Source organism: Mytilus galloprovincialis, chromosome 3 (genome assembly GCF_965363235.1).
Source record: "Mytilus galloprovincialis chromosome 3, xbMytGall1.hap1.1, whole genome shotgun sequence".
Lineage (NCBI taxonomy): Eukaryota > Metazoa > Mollusca > Bivalvia > Mytilida > Mytilidae > Mytilus > Mytilus galloprovincialis.
This window is the reverse complement of record NC_134840.1, coordinates 58,725,771-58,735,148: the sequence shown is the minus strand read 5'-3', so window position 1 is coordinate 58,735,148 and position 9,378 is coordinate 58,725,771. Positions and strand designations below refer to the sequence as shown.

Genomic DNA, 9,378 nt, shown 5'->3' with positions numbered 1-9,378 from the left:
ACTACCACGCAGTTAAAACCTTGTGAAAAGATCCTTCAAATATCAAATATCAAAATGACGTTAGTGAACGCAACTATTTGCCACCTTCAACAGTAAGTAAAACCATACCGAAAGTAAGAAAACAAAGGCCCCAAATGACCAAATGTTAGATAATGTCAAACATTTTAAACTAGAAAAACAACCGCCTGATTTAAGTACAAATAAAGACAACAGTCGTACTGCGAATACCAAATGCAAAAAATCTAAAGAGACATCTTGCGAAACAACAAAGCACCGTATGTGGCAGAAGAAGAAAAAAAAATAATAATGATAATAATCAGAAGAAAACCAATAGGTCTTTCCATAGAAAATTGGAAAAACCTAATTTCAGGCTTCTGACTGGGGTAAGCAGATCCGGAATGTGGCGTTGTTGCACATGGTTAATAGCGCTTACCCGTTAACCTAAGTTGGGACAGTAGTATTGTAGGTTACAATAATAACAAATAATTAAAAGTACAAACAACAACTTATAAAAGGACTTGAATGAAACAAAGTGTCCATCTAAGGAAATATTCTTTTTTTTCAAAATTAGAATTGAATTACTAGTTCATAATCGATTGCAGTACAAATAAGACAAATCCAACTAAGAATAGTTTAAAGTGGAAGTGGTAAACAAACTGAAAATCGCATTCAATCTAAATGAAATGAGATGAGGACAGTAAAAGCTGTTAAAGTTAAAGACATATTATCCCTTAAACAACCATAGATATATACAGTCGGAGGAGTGAACACTGAAGACATGAAAAACCTAGCAACAATATCAAATTACAGATTAATCAACATGCGAGATATTTTGTGACACAGAACATGTGTGTGGATGTTTGTGGCGCTCATCCTTCGGTTTCTTAAGTGGTTTATAGTAGACTGTTCTTTGTAATTTAGTTTCCTTTCTGGTTTTTTTAACATGTTAGTTTGTTTTCGACTTATGAGTTATACTATTCCTTTGGTAACTTCTGCCTCTCTTTTACTCCTATGAAATATAAAAAGTTGTTAAAAATAAACAACGAATAAAAATAATAGTCAAATACATCTAACTTTTCAGGCTAAAAGATTAAGCAGTAAACGACAAATATTTATTGACATTCTGGTATATTATGTGAGTTTAATGTACACAATGAAGATATAATCATAATAATTTCTACAAATTACATTCCTTATAAAATCTGCTCTATCTATAACATAACAATCTATACAGTGTCTACAGTTATTGCACACGTTGAAACGATAATGAAAAATACTTAAACTTACCTTTGATAAAATAACTTAAACATAAAAAAGAAAAAAACGTTTATAAAAGGAAATCGCAATACTTTTTCATCATTCGAACAGCCGATAAATTAAAAAAAGACATTTCTAACTACCTAATAATCATTTATGACACCTACTGTGGTTATACATTCACCAAAACTTAAACTGGCGCATGCATAACCATTCAATAGTTTTTCGATAGACATTATTGAAATTCATTATAAAATATATTATACATGTTAGGAACATCAGAAACTGTTTCCTAAAGTTCCAAACATTTGGTTAACTCAAACTATATGTACACAATATATAAATGTACTATATCTTGTCTGTCTAAACACATTACCATAAAACTTATATATTTGGTGGTCTACGACATACAGACAGAAATATTCTTAAATAATTTTTTCAGAAACAGTTAAAGAAAATACTTTAAATTTTTTCAGGTACAGTTAAAGAAAATACTTTAAATTTTAAAGTTGTTTTACGAATGATATCATGCACCTATCACAGCCCAAATGGTATTCCATATTGTTAGTATGGAAATTGAAATCATTATCAAACAATTTTGTTATATTTCCCATGCAGTTTTCATCATTTTCACAAAATCTTCATCTGTATCTATATTGGCTCCTACTCCACTGTAGTAGTTGGTAAATTCTTCTTTGGTCACCTAAGAAACATAAAAAGTAAAATCACAAAAATATTAAACTCCGAGGAAAATTCAATCGGAAAGTCCCTAATCACATAGCCAAATCGAATGACAAAACACATAAAAAAACGACTGGACAACAACTGTCATATTCCTGACTTGGTACAGGCATTTTCAAATATAGAAATGTAGAAAGGTGAGGCCAAACTATGCAATATAAAATATAATACTAGAATTATTAAAACACTTCTATAGATAACTCATGTTTGCTATATGTTATCAATTTACTGACGTGTGTAGTCAATTTATATCCTGATATCTCTTTGCGAAATTTTTCTTCTACTATAAGAAATATGAGACCGCAGAAACTTATTTTCATCCTTTAAATTTGTACTCAGTTTTATCAAAAGGTTAAGATTATTTTACCGCCATTCTTATGACAGAAACACTTGAAGAAAAGAAATAAAGTAAGTGATAGCGCCAGGTTTATTAAACTTAATGCGTTATTAAATACATTATCCTGATTTTGTGGATATGCACGATGATTAGAAGTGCAAAACTTGTTATCATTTTTTATGGAGTTATGAGAAAAGTAAGTGGCACAATTAGTATCAAACGAAACATTCAAGTTGGTAGGACTTGAGCAGAACGAGTAGTAAGTCTTATATGGTGGGGTTTGTGTGTTAGTCTTTATTTTTCTATATTGTCTTGTGTACTATTATTTGTCTGTTTGTTTTTTTATTTTTTACCCATGGAGTTATCAGTTTATTTTCAATCTATAAATTTGATTGTCCCTCTGGTATTTTTGCCCTTCTTTTATACATATGATGCATATAAAAAAAACATAAAAACTTTTTTATACCGTTCCGTCTTTAACTCCCTGGTCAAATACATCAAGAAATGTTCTGAGAATTTGATCCTCTGTCATTTCTCCATTTAAATATTTAGGGTGACGTTTAACACTATAAACACCCCTCAGATCTTCAACAGTAATTACTCCGTCTCCAGTTTTGTCAAATTTGGCAAAAGCTTCATTGATGATCGAAATCCTCGTCTGCGACATAGGAGGCTGGAAGGTAAAAATCAAAATTGAAGCAAAATCATTATATCAACAAAAAATTAAATAAAATCAAATTCTTAAATCCGATTTTTCAAAATCTGTTTAAACAGTGAGTTTATTTGTTTTTTTTTTTTTTTTTTGAAAGAGCATACTATTTCATAAGTGTAATTTTCAACTTCATGATCTTTCGTCGTCAAATTAAAAAAAAATAAAGAAGGCTTGGCAGCATATAATTTTATTCGTATACTACAGAAGACGTCTAAGAGTTTCGTTGATATTCCATAATTTACATGAATCTTCATAAGATTCGGTATCGTCTACAAATATAGTACCCAGTATGAACCGTTATAACTTATAATAAATTATGTACCCAACATCATCCTCATGCTCCCTGCTCAAATTAGATCCTAGCTGGTTAGAGAGTGGTGTGTGTGAAATAACGCAATAAATTATTTGCTTGGGCATGAATTATAAGACAAAGTAATGATATGGTTAACTTTAAAAAGGTAAAAAATAATCTGAAGCTGATTGAATTTTTATTTCGTGTTGCTACGTTTTTTATTGTGTTAAGCCTTCCAATTGACATTTTATAGTGTCTTTCTATGTTGTGATGTTAAATCCCGCTGCAATAGTTTGCACCTGTCCTAAGTCAAGAATCTGATGTTCGGTGGTTGTCGTCTGTTCATGTGGTTCATAAGTTTTTCTTGTTTCTCAGTTTTATATAGATTAGACGTTGGTTTTCCCATTTGAATGGTCTTACACTAGTAATTTTGGAGCCCTTTATAGCTTGCAGTTCGTTGTGAGCCAAGGCTCCACTTGAAGACCATACTTTGACCTCTAATTTGTTACTTTTACAAATGGTGACTTGTATGGAGAATTGTCTCATTGCAATAAAATTAACGGTACCAATTTTCTTGCACCAGATGCGCATGTCGACAATACATGTCTCTTAAGTGATGCTCGTGGCCAAAATATTTGAAATCCAAAGCTTATATAAAAGATGAAGAGCTATAATCCAAAAGGTCCAAAAAGTATAGCCAAATCCGTGAAAGGAATCAGAGCTTTGCAACTCATACCACTATTTCTTATATCTATATACATAAAACAAAATGCACAAGCTATCAACCTACCAAAAACACAAGATATTGATATAAAGTGTACGTGATGGTAAGAAGTCACAGACTCTAAATTTAGCATAAATAAAAATGCTGTAATAGTACAATTGACGTTTAAGAATAGTAGAACTGAAGGAACTGTAATAAAAAGGGTTTTCTTTAATCTGAGCAAGATAACCTTAAATAACATTTAACAGGAAAAAAAGGCATAACATTTACGTAACCTAAATGATATTTCTGGTTTAAGAATTCAAAAAGAAGAGGTTTGCTTGCCTACTAACTCTTTCTTACGGTTTCTATCCCAATTAATTCTCTAGCTTACAAGTCACTCGTCATGCATGTACCAAGTCAGGAATATGACAGTTGTTATCCATTCGTTTGATGTGTTTGGACTTTTAATTTTGCCTTTTGATTTTGGATTTTCCTTTTTGAATTTTCCTCGGAGTTCAGTATTATTGTGTTTTTACTTTTTATTTATTTTCCGTTAGTTGTTTTTAGCATTTGTCAGGCCGTTGTTTATCTCATTTAAATTGTTTCGATGTTCTTCATGCCATGGTCTTTTGTAGCTTATAAAAAGATACGGGGTTTTCTCATTGTTGAAGATCATACGGTTCAAAATATGTAATTTAAAATCGGTATCTTTCGGTCTCTGTTGAATAGTAATTGTTTGGCAATAATAACACATCTCCTTACATATATATATATAACGTAACGGTACCCAAATTGCAACGAGTACCCAAATTGCACCTATTTAGCAAAAATAGCAGCAGAAATCTTACAAGATCTCCTAGAGACTAAACAATTTGTATTTTTTATGTTTTGATACTATACATGTCTTTCAAAATAGGTAAATATATTTAGATATACACAAAACGTTCACAGTATTTATCAACAGATGAAGTGTTTACTGAAAAAGCAAAATGTACTGAAACGTCGCCATGCGACGTCATCAAAACGTCATCTTTTTAAAATTAGAAAATACAATATGTTTCAAGTATTCATTTCTTAAAAAAAGAAGAGTAAGCATGGACAAATATCCAATTATTCAAAATATTTGAAAAAAATAAACAAAAGCTATGTTATTCGACTTTTGATGATGCGAATTTAAGCATGGATGCAATTTTGGGTACTCCTCATTACAGAATCATTGATGGTTTGGAGGTTAGTTCAGACCAATTTTTCTATGATTCCATATAAATTGAAAATCAAATTGGTGTACCTATATAGTAAAGAAGGATACGGCTACAAAATAAACACAAAATTGAAACTTTTGTCTTAATCATAAAAAAACGTATTTGAAAAAACTGTCAAAATAGGTGCAATTTGGGTACCGTCACGTTATATATAAAGGGAGATGTGGTATGATTGCCAATGAGACAATTCTCCACAAGCGACACAAAAATGACACAGAAATTAACACCATACGGTTATCTTCCATTTATTTCTCTCACTGTGTTTGAAGATTCACGTTGAAAGTATTTTCCGATATCTTTTTTATTTTGTATGGCAAAGTTCTTCCAAACAGAAAAACCTAGAAAGCCATTGTCCTTAAGTGGTTTTCCTGTACGATAGTTACCCTTAGTGCTTGTAGAAATTCCTCAAAAAGAATTCCATTCTCTCCGTCTTTGTCAATATATTTAAACAACTCTTCTACGGAACTTTCTGGTAGGCTTAGACCAAAGGCCTTTAGGCCATCACTGAATTCCTTGAGACTTAGCCATTTACTATGATCAACGTCCATATGTCGAAATATTCTAAAAATTAATCAATATAAATTAAAGACAATATAGTGAATAGTATCCTGTTCCTTAACTCAAGTCAAATCTTACATCAACTTGACTGCAAGTTTTCAGTTTTTCGACGACTTAAATATGCATCATGATTTGTATGCATCAACTGTATGAAACAAAGGTTAACAAAGCATTTCTGCTTTTGTATTTGTTTTTCATTTCTTGCCACTCAAGATAACCTGACAAGTTTTAATATGTGACAACTAAACGATATATATTGATTTTACATATTTTTCTTATGTTGTAATGTTACAAATAAACTCATCATAGATACCAGGACTAAATTTAGTATATACAACACTATCCAACCAGCATTCGGTATGTTCGTGTCCTTAATCAGACGCCTTTAATTCAGTGGTTTTCATTTGTTATTGTATGTCATTTTTTCGTTGATTCTTTTTTCAACTTGTTCTTGTAATGCGTTGCTGCACCACTGTTCCATGTTCGGGAAGGGCTGTGCGCCCCTTACTCCCGTAACATTGTGTATGTTAGAAATAAACTTATCAAAGATACCAAGATTAACATTTTGTATCGTCAAAATAAAGTTTAAAAAGCCAATAGATATCTGTGTATATGTGTTCAGGGAAACATCAGATTCAGATCAATATCAATTTTAAACTAAAAATTGCCGTATCCTAGTATAAATCTATTTAAAGTATAATTTGCAAAGCTGCTTTATGTGTGTCTGTCTCTTTATTTATGATATCATACATTATCGTCCTTTCCTACGCCTAAATCACCCTGCTCTGTCGCTCAGTAATTCTCGTATCAAGACTTCAAAACGAGACCAGGTATTATCAGCGACGTTACAATGTGAGAGGAGAAGTTATCAGCGACGTCACAATGCGAGAGGAGACGTTATCAAGCTTGCTTTCGTCAAGCGTAAAACTGTCTTAGGGAGAGGAAAAAATACCATTAATAGAACGATAAACAGATAATCGGGTTTTCTACGTATAGATATCGTAAAATATCAGCCGCTCGACACAACGTGAAAACTTTTTAGCTCGTTCGCTACGCTCACTCGCCAAAAAAGTTCACATTGTGGCTCGCGGCTGATATTTTACGATATCAATGTGTAGAAAACCCGATAATCTATACATATCAGAACAAAATTACCAAAATGGACAATTAGATACTTAAGTCTGTGTCTTCGGGAATACAACTGCCTCCTTGTTATAAACTGTGTTAAATTTCGTCTATAGTTTTGTGACTAAGTCAGCAATTTTTGAACAAAACTATGGATGATATGCATTTTATTCGCTGATGATATAGAGCACCCTTTTCCGAGATATATATATCTATAGGTCACATTTTACTTACACTAAATGACTATGACCAAAAGATACACTTAACATTTCTGTCAAAACATGGAAATTTAAAGTGAAGTTTTGATTATAAGCGTTGCAACCACTGGGTCGATACTACTGCTGGTGGAGTTTTTATTCCAAGAGGGTAGCAGCCCAGTAGCCAAGACATGAATTTCTATTGATATGGTCATAATTATAAATAACTTGCTTCCAAACTTTATTTTTTTGAAATATTAAGGCTTTTTCTACCTCAGCATTACATTACCATAGCTGTATTTGGCAAAACTTTCAGGAATTTCTGGTACACAATGCTCTTCAACTTCGTACTTTATTTGGCCTTTTTAAAGTGTTTGATTCGAGCGCCACTTATCAGTCTTTTGTAAACAAAATATGCGTCTATCAACTTCCTCAGCAAATGAAGTAGACTACAGAAATAAGTAACTTCACAAAATACTGAACTCCGAGGAAAATTCAAACGAAAATATTGTTTGTATGGACATTACTTATATTGCATTTAAGTAAACTAGAAAATTCAAAACGGAAGTCACTAATCAAATGGCAAAATCGAAAGATAAAACACATCAAACGAATGGACAACAACAACTGTCAAATTGCTGACTTGGTACAAAAACCTGTATTAATTGCTCATAACTGATTTCTTACAAACAGCTGTTTACTGGTATAAATTTACTTAAGAAAATACTTAGGTGATTTAAGGTAAATCAAGAACTCAAAATTGATACTTAAAGCTGGAAAAGTATAAGTAAAGGATCAAAATAAGCTAAAAATATTTATAGGTCGTGGAGCTCCTTTTCGAGATATTTGATTTATAAAATATGACGGGATTAGGCTGCCTCGGACTATTACCTTATATTTGCATTGATATTATTTGGGTCTGAGATCAAAGGAAGAAAATCAAGTGTCTGCTTAAATTTTGTCAAATGACTTTTTATGAGCTATTTAGTCTTATGTTTTAAGATAAATAAGTGTTATGGGGCAAAATATTTTACTTTGTATTGTATGGAAAATCACCAAGGAGTCCGAACATTTGACACTTATTCCAAAACCTCACCTAAATAATCCTTAAATCTAAGTTTGTCTAAGTTACCTCATCCTTGTCCTTTGGCGTATGATTTTCAAACCGAATGAAAGGTTGCATTTCCGGATAATTACTTATTTCTTCGAAATGAACCACTATACATTACATTAGGCTAAGTCACATGCATACTTTGTAAACATTGACAAAATAAAATTGTTAAATTTGTCTGAAAAAAGTAAAATCACAAAAATACTGAACTTAGAGGAAAATCAATTCGGAAAGTCCCTAATCACATGGCAAAATCAAATAACAAAACGCACCAAAAACGAATGGACAAGAACTGTCATATTCCTGACTTGAAACACGAAAGTTTACATATACTACTCTTTTCAGTTTCCATTATAGATATAACACTTAGACTTGCAATAGATGTATCAATACAAATTCAAATTCATATTTTGTAACGCTAAAAAAATATTAAATTATTCAATACTTAATTACCTGCTTATGCCGTGTATACCACTGGACCCTCGTTTTAAACATGTCGCCCTTAATTCGGTGATATGGTTAGCCATTTGTATAAGATAAGGAGATACGATGTAAATACCAACGCAACAACTAAACAACCGAGTCCAAATAACGTTGATATAAGCACCTATATGTCACCTTTCAGCCCTCAACAATGTGCAAACTAAGGATGATCTGTGTTTTATATCGGTTTTTATAAGCACTACCCATATTTCTAAAAAAATATATACATATATGGGTAAATAGGTAAAGCTATTCTTTGAAATAAAAGTTTATGATCAATTAAAATAGACCGGTTTGTTTCATCGAAACTTCTTTTTGTTTTCGTAAGGTATTGCTTTTATTCTTTTGATTACAAAGCGGTCAAGGGTAACACAGTTATTTGAATTATGCATTATCTGACAGCTGTTGTTTTTGTTTTGTTTTATTATTTTTGTGCATATTATTGTTATAATGATAAAATCAAATTGAGACGTTGCCAAATTGCATTGATTTTCAGAATTTTATTTATAACGCGCAATAAACCATGTCCAAGAATGTGTCCCTCCCCTGACACGCAGGCGTTTGATATAATTCATATCGGCAAATAAAGAAAACGGA

At 31.7% G+C, this 9,378-nt stretch overlaps 1 protein-coding gene across 1 annotated transcript; it reads right to left on the bottom strand.

The window, feature by feature from the left end:
• Positions 1-1,198: 1,198 nt before the first annotated feature.
• On the bottom strand, positions 1,199-5,864 carry LOC143068457 (calcyphosin-like protein). The gene is made up of 3 exons (XM_076242550.1): positions 5,691-5,864; positions 2,802-3,008; positions 1,199-1,960 (listed from the first exon to the last, which is right to left on the bottom strand). Exons 1-3 carry the CDS (start codon positions 5,853-5,855, stop codon positions 1,859-1,861), a joined length of 474 nt encoding a protein of 157 aa, XP_076098665.1. The 5' UTR covers positions 5,856-5,864; the 3' UTR covers positions 1,199-1,858.
• Between the last annotated feature and the right edge of the window lie 3,514 nt (positions 5,865-9,378).

What these genes read in the sequence shown, in the direction of transcription:
- LOC143068457 (XM_076242550.1), bottom strand. Translation starts at nt 5,855, where the DNA reads ATGGACGTTGATCATAGTAAATGGCTAAGTCTCAAGGAATTCAGTGAT. An exon ending in AATTTCTACAAGCACTAAGG is followed by an intron (nt 3,009 to 5,690) that starts GTAACTATCGTA and finishes TTTACCTTCCAG; the next exon opens with CCTCCTATGTCGCAGACGAG. An exon ending in AGGGAGTTAAAGACGGAACG is followed by an intron (nt 1,961 to 2,801) that starts GTATAAAAAAGT and finishes TATGTTTCTTAG; the next exon opens with GTGACCAAAGAAGAATTTAC.